Raw genomic sequence first — 7,845 nt, 5'->3', positions numbered from 1 at the left:
ATGGGTGAAGATGTGGTATAGGTATATATTGGACTACTACACAGCCATAAAAAAGAATGAATTAATAATGAAGTATAATTACAATATTTAATTATGATATAAATAACTATAATTAAACAATTATATTGAATACAACTAGTATATATTTATTGATTTAATTATATACTTGATTTAATATTAATAATTAATTATAATTATCATGTGCTGTGCTTAGTTACTCAATCATGTCTGACTCTTTGTGACCCCATGGACTTAATTAACAACTAATGAATTAATTCATTCTTTTTATGTCTGAGTAATATTCCACTGTATATATGTGACATACCTTCATCTGTTCATCTGTTAAGGGGCATTTAGGTTACTTCCATGTCTTAGCTACTGTGAGTAGTGCTGATATGAACACAAGGGTGCATGTATCTTTTTGATGCAGTTTTGTCCAGCTAGGCGTCCAGCAGTGGAATTGTTGGAGCACATGGTAACTCAATTTTTTTTTTTTTAAGAACCACTATACTGTTTTGTATAGTGGCTACACTAACTACATTCTCCCCAACAGTGTAGGAGGGTTCTCTTTTCTCTACACCCTCTCCAGCATTTGTTATTTGATCATATTGTATTTAAAATTTACTCTTTGTTTTCCCAATTAACTACAGTGTTAAATGGGAAGAGGAGTTTTTGAAAACTTGGGACAAGACCTCTGACTTGCAGGAGTCCATACTGAACCAATATAAGGTCCCAAAAAAGAAAATTTCAACTGGAAAACCTAAGCAAAGACCACATAGCAGGGACAAGGACCTTGAGTTTTGTACAAATTTTAGACCCACTAACCTTCTTAAAAGGGTGGTTATAGGAAGATGGGGGCTTCACTGATGGCTCAGATGGTAAAGAATCTGTCTGCAATGCAGAGGACTGGGTTTGATCCTTGGGTCAGGAAGATCCCCTGGAGTAGGGAATGGCTACCCACTCCATTATTCTTGCCTGGAGAATTCTATGGACAGAGCAACCTGGTTGAACTACACAGTTCATGGGGTCACAAAGTTGAACATGACTGAGTGACTAACACTTTCACTTTCAGAGACATAAGTTCAATCCCTGGGTCAGGAAGATCCCCTGGAGAAGGCAGGTGATGACCCACTCCAGTGTTCTTGCCTGAAAGATACCACAGACGGAGGACCCTGGTGGGCTACAGTCCAAAGGGTCGCAAAGAGTTGGATATGACTGAACAGCTAAGCCCAAGCACATAACAGGAACACGGATGGAAATAGAGATCATCATACCAAGTGAAGTAGGTCCGAAAGAGAAAGAAGAATACCATAGGATATCCCATATATGTGGAATCTAAACTATAACACAAAGGAACCTACTTACAAAATAGAAACAGACTCACAGACACAGAGAACAGACTTCGGGTTGCCAAGGAAGAGGGCAGGAGGAGGAGGGATAGATTAGGAGTTTGGGGTTAGCAAATCAAACCATTACATACGGAATGAATAAACAACAAGGTCTTACTGCATAGCAGAGGAAGTTATATTCAATATCCTGAGATAAGCCATAATGGAAAAGAATATAAAAATGAATATATATATGTATAAATGAGTCACTTTGCTATATAGAAAAAATCAATACAATATTGTAAAACAACTATAATTCAATAAAAATAAATAAGTGAATAATTAAATAAATACAGTCAGATACATATCTCATAAATTACTTCACAGAAAGACAATTTAAAATAGCATTTGACAAGTAAAGCTACATTCTTCATTTTTCTATTAAAAGATATACTCTCCACTATGGTGCTTTTGCCACAAATATTTCACTTTTAGAAGAAAGCTTCTGACTTTGAGGAGGAATGAATTTTGGTGTCAAGCTATAAGCTCTCCCAAGATGGTGAAGTGTGTTCACAGCATATATTTTTGTAGGACCTTCCTCAAGGTCCCCATAACCTCTTTATTCCTCAGGCTGTAGATGAGGGGGTTCAGGGCTGGGGTGACAATCGTGTAGAAGACAGAGATGATGTTGTCCTGCTTGGGGCTGTGGAGGGAACTGGGCAGAACATACATGAATGTGGCAGCTCCATAGAACATCCCGACCACAGTCAAGTGGGAAGAGCAGGTGACCAGGGCTTTCTGCCTCCCTTCATTTGAGGGCATGTGGAGCACAGTAAGTAGGATTAGTGTGTAGGAGGCAAGGATGGCAACAAGAGGTGGAATCAGGAAGGTCACACCAGTCACATACAGCATGACTTCATATCTAGAGGCATCTTCACAGGCCAACTTCAATAGAGGTGGAATCTCACAGAGTAGGTGATTGATATTCCGGGACATGCAGAAAGGGAAGTGCATGGTATACAGGGTATGACATAATGCATTCAAGGAAGCCAGGACCCAGGGTGTGGCCATCATGAGCCAGCAGACCCTCGGCCTCATGAGGACCATGTAGTTCAGAGGATGAAAAATGGCCACATACCTGTCATAGGCCATGAAGGCCAGTAGGAGGTCCTCTGCACCACCCACTGTCAGTGCCAGAAACATCTGAAAGGCACAGCCCCCAAAGGAGATGGTGTTTTCACTGAGCACAAAATCTATGATGGCTTTGGGAGTGACAACAGACGTTAAGAGGAGGTCCATGAGAGAGAGCTGCCTGAGCAGGAGGTACATGGGCACGTGGAGCTGGGCATCCATTGTGATGGCCAGGAGCAGCAGGCCATTGCTGGTGAGGGCCAGCATGTACAGGACTGTGATTGTAGCACAGATCAGCTCAGGAGACCCACTGTCATTCAGAATCCCCATCAATATGAAGCCACTTCCCAGGGTGGAGTTCCAGTGCTCCATTCTGTGTTGTTTCTTTAGTTGCCTGGAACCAAGTAGATTCTAGGTGAATTTTTGTTATGACAGCTCCATAGTTTTGAAACATCAGAGGATGGCCAATCCAATGGTAACTGATTTTTCCTCTTGATCTCTCAATTTCTGACTCATTATATCTTGATAAAAAGAACCCATCTAGTTGGAGAATAAGCATCATAGTAATAGCTAAACAGTAAGAGGTCACTACATGAGAATATAATTCAGGATCTAAAACCTAAATATGTATCTCCTCAGAAAGATCAAAGCACCTCTCTTCTAACAATAAAGCAATATTCTGACATCCATGCTTCTGATTTTTCTGGTACTTAGGTTTTAAGTATAATGTTTAATCAAATGATTTACATACGCAATCAGTGTTCTGCATAAGTCTGTTTTGAAAATTAATACCAAAACAGGTACAGAAATGTGATTTCAATAAAGCACCTCAGTAGACTTCCCCAAATAACTTATGTTCACTTTGCTTACAGCATTCAAAACTGTAGTCACAGCCTCGTTAGAGGAGACAAAGTATGTGCGACTTAGTTCACCGGACCAGGCTCTCACTCTATGAGCCTAAGAGGGAAGGGATGATAGACTGTCTGAGACTAGAGATTAGTGAGTTTGAGGTACTGTCACTATTAAAGCTAAACCTTTAGGACTAATGCAAAAAAAAAAAAAAAAAAAGGAGTTTTTTTTTAAAACAGGTTATGATAAAATGTCAGCCTGAGATTATTTAGAAATATGATAAAAAAAATAAGGACCTACTCAGGAAATTCAGATTGTTTGTTTTGGGCAGAAGTGGTAAAAGATGTCAGAAGCAAAAGAGTTTGTGTTGTATGTTGTAATCAGGCTCAATAATCCTAGCTTCTTGCACCGTATCCAGATCCCCTTCTCCCTCCTGCAGGGCCAGGGTATCCACACAAGACTGAGGAGCCACAAAGAGGAGGAAGATGAGTTCCTGTTCTGGAAGCTGCTCTTGGAGTGTGGTACCCAATCTCAGGGAGAAAACCAAAGAGGGATCTGAGGTTGACAGAATTCAGCCTCATGCATCTTAGGAACTGGGCAGATAAATCCAACTCTGAACATAGGAATCTGTAAGTGAAACACATTTCTCTAAGTCATTTCCCTCTACCGTGTCACAGATTTGACATTTACTGGTTTCTATTAGTCCCTATGGGGTTTACAGGATTTTAATGGTAGAAAGGTGTTAGAGCATGTGATAGACCTATCAGGTGCTTTTAAAAGTTCCTTTGGAGGCATTTATTATCATCTAAATGTAAATACGTTTATCAGAAGCCAGAAAAAGTACATGGGGTCTGAAGACAGGTCCTGATGTTTTCACCAGGAAGTAGATTCCCTGGCCTGGGATGTAGCATAGAATCTTCCATCAGTCCTCACTGATTCCTCTTCATTTTTAGACAGCCAAGAATAGAGGGAGTTGGGATGAGGTATAGAGTCCAAGCACCAGAGATCCTAGAAGACAGAGTAGCTGAGGTTCTTAGGTCTGCACGGGTTTCATCTTTTAAGAGGCTGCACATATCCCTGAAAGTGAGACAATATTCTTACCTCAGGTGGTTGAGAAACCCAGCTGCCTAACCACACTGACTACCCAGGGGATTGTTTGAGGGTCAAGGAAGATCCAGTAGAAAAGGAGAAGGAAGGGGACTTCCCTGGTGGTTCAGAGGTTAAGATTCTGCACTTCTACTGCAAGGAGCAAGGGTTCAAGCCCTGGTCTGGGAACCAAGATCCCACATGCAGTACAGTGCAGTCAAAAAGTTGAATAAATAAAGTAAAATAAATTTTCTATGAAGAGAAGGAAGATAAGACCTTTCCAGCAGTATTCAATTTGTAAAATTTTCGCTAAGTTGGATTAGAAGTCTGAGGAGTCTGACCAAGAGAAGTATAGGACTCCTATTCCTTCAGTTCCTCTGCAGATGTGCTCTGGAAATGTGGCACTTACAGACAGAGAGCTAATTGACTCCTTGGGCCTTGGAAGTTTCTATAGAACAAGAATATGGCTTACCTTTTCTCAAACCTGTAGAGAATTAGGAGAAACTGCTTCTGTCACACAGCTCCTCAAGTAAGTGTCTCATCTAGCCATGGTGCATTTGTCAGACAAAGTTCATGGGTACTGATGCTACTCTTGCTGAGGTCTGGGGGGAAAAAATGAAAGCAGTGGGAATCTGGAGGAAGTGGATATTAGAAAGGCTGCTCAAAGGAGACCCACCAATGACTGATCTCACTGTCCCTGGGGCCAATATCAAGTCAGGGCCTGTCCTGGGGGAAGCTGCCCGGTTTCCTCATCCCGTAACCCCACCCCCTCTATTCCACCCCTGTGTTTAGAGGGACATAGCCTAACCTCTCAGCTGAAATGGTCTCCCCTAGAAATGCTGGTTGTAGAAACAGCATGGTAATGAATCCCTTTGGGCCTGTTTCCTGGTGCTGTATCCTTGCACTCTTCTCTCACTAAATGAGCTTGGAGGCCCTGGGTTTCTGTTTCGCCTAAGGGAGGCACTGATGGCCCGTTTCCAAATTACTGACAGAACTGAGCAGGAAGCAAAGGTCCCTTTCTTGGCCAGCCAGCCCTCTACCCCAGATTTAAGGTGGGTTTTAGGGCATCTGTGGAATGTTGCTTCTCACCTCCATAACCCTGGCCTCTCTTATCATCCTCTTAGACTGGACCATTTAATTCAATATGGCTGTGTTCTGTGAAGTCTGTAATTACCAGGTCTTCCCTTCACTGACCTTTGTGTGAAAGTCGCTCAGTTGTGTCCGACTCTTTGTGACCCAGGCCTGGGGGAATTACAATCCAAGCCAGAATTCTCCAGGCCAGAATATTGGAGAAGGTAGCTGTCCCCTTCTCCAGGGGATCTTCCCAACCCAGGATTCAAACCCAGGTCTCCTGCATTGCAGGTGTGTTCTTTACCGTCTGAGCCACCTCTGGCAATCTGTTGTATCCTCTACATAAGTATGTGTCTTTGATGTTATTATTGTCTGTTATTGTATGTTATTATGCAAATCTGTGAATATTGCACAGGAACAATAAAAAGAAATAGAGACAGTACGGAAGTTGGAGAATGTTAGTGTTAATGAAAATCTTTTAAATGCTCTCAGAGAAAAATGACAGATTTCCCATTGACAAAGACAGATACAGACAGAAGATAGCGGAGTTTTCACCGACAGTAATCAGACAAGAAACATCTTCAAAAGCAATGAGGGAACATAACTGCCCACTTGAAGTTCTCTCTATGCATAGATAAATAACCACTAGAGAGTGAAAACAAATTACAAACAGAAGCACAAGACTTTACCACCAAAGATGTCCCAATAAAATAATTTCAGCAAGGAAAAATGTGACGCCTAGGGATGTTTATAATACAGGAAGCAATAGTGAACACAGAAATTGACTCAATAAATGTGTTGCTAATTTTAACTGACCAATAATAAACATATTTGTATTTCAAAACAGTACAATTGAAATTCTTGACAAAAATCAAAAGATGGCAGGGGAATTTTCCTTTTGGTACTTAAAGAAGGTTGTTGAAGTAGAATATTAAAAGTTTCATATATATTTATCTCCAATTATTATTTCGCACATTTTTTCATTTTTATGAAGGTACAATTTTCATACAGGAAAGTTCACCATTTTTAGTACATATTTTGCAGGTTTTGACAAATATATATAGCATATAACCACCACCAAAATCAAAATAGAGAAGTTGTATTGACTCCCCAAATTCTCTGTTACCCTTTGGTATTCATATCCCACCCTCACCCAAACTCTTGCCAACTCTCTGATCTGTTTACTGTTGCTCCTATTTTCGTGTTTTTCTGCATGCTATATGAATGGTTTCAGATATTTTGAATCTAGCTCCTTTCACTTAACATAATATGTTTGAGATTCACCCCAATTCTGCTATTAATTGTCTGTTACCATTTTTTGCTGAGCAGTGTTCAGTTGTGTGGGTGTATCATAATTTTTTTATCCATTCACCAGTTAAAGGACATTCGTGTTGTTTCCAGTTTCTGTTGTTTGTGGAAAAAGTCATTCTAAATATTCACATATAGGTTTTTGAGTAAACATAAGTTGCTATTCACTTGGGTAGGTACCTAGTAGTGAGCTTGTTCGGTTATGATAAGTGTATTAAGTTGATAAGGAACTGTTTTCCACTGTGACTAATCCATTTTCATTCCCAATTTTATTCTCATTTTTCATTCTGTTAATCGATAAAATATAGAGTCTTTAAATTCTGATTAAAAGTGAGTAAAAGTGGTTACTTTGGCAGCACATACACTGAAATTGGAATGATACAGAAAAGATTAGTGTGGCCCCTGTGCAAGGATGACAAAAGATTCATGAAGTGTTCAAAATTTTTGTTCATTGCAATACTATTCACAACTGCCAGGACATGGAAGCAACCTACATGTCCATTGACAGATGAATGGATAAAGAAGTACATATATACTAATACAATGAAATATTAGCCATACACAGGAATTTGAGTCAATTTTAGTGAGACGGATGAACCTAGAGCCTGTTATACAGAGTGAAGTCAGAAAGAGAAAAACAAATGTTGTATTTGAACACATATATATGGTGTCTGGAAAAATGGTACTGATGAACCTTTTAATATTTGTAGAGCAGTACTTTGGCCACTTCAAGTGAAGAGCTGACTCACTGGAAAAGACCCTGATGCTGGGAGGGATTGGGGGCAGGTGGAGAAGGGGACGACAGAGGATGAGATGACTGGATGGCATTACCGACTCGATGGACATGAGTTTGAGTAAACTCCGGGAGTTTATGATGAACAGGGAGGCCTGGCGTGCTGCGATTCATGGGGTCTCAAAGAGTCGGACACTGACTGAACTGAACTGAACTGACTAGAGATGCAGACATAGGGCACAGCGGGGGAAGGAGAAGGGAGGACGAACTGAGAGAGTAGTACTGAAACATACATTACCACAGGTGAAACAGACAGCCGGTGGGAATGTGCTCTATGAC

The 7,845-nt window shown here is 40.6% G+C and overlaps 1 protein-coding gene and 1 non-coding gene across 2 annotated transcripts; one reads left to right on the top strand and one right to left on the bottom strand.

The window, feature by feature from the left end:
- Positions 1-1,898: 1,898 nt before the first annotated feature.
- Positions 1,899-2,831, bottom strand: LOC136174866 (olfactory receptor 2AG1-like). The gene has a single exon (XM_065945125.1). It carries the CDS (start codon positions 2,829-2,831, stop codon positions 1,899-1,901), a length of 933 nt encoding a protein of 310 aa, XP_065801197.1.
- A 4,282-nt stretch (positions 2,832-7,113) lies between these two features.
- On the top strand, positions 7,114-7,219 carry LOC136176100 (U6 spliceosomal RNA). Its single transcript, XR_010664481.1, has one exon. It is a non-coding gene; the product is annotated as a U6 spliceosomal RNA (small nuclear RNA).
- Positions 7,220-7,845: the final 626 nt, after the last annotated feature.

This window comes from Muntiacus reevesi, chromosome 9 (assembly GCF_963930625.1).
Source record: "Muntiacus reevesi chromosome 9, mMunRee1.1, whole genome shotgun sequence".
Lineage (NCBI taxonomy): Eukaryota > Metazoa > Chordata > Mammalia > Artiodactyla > Cervidae > Muntiacus > Muntiacus reevesi.
The sequence above is the reverse complement of the archived record's forward strand: the minus strand, read 5'-3'. Positions and strand labels throughout refer to the sequence as shown.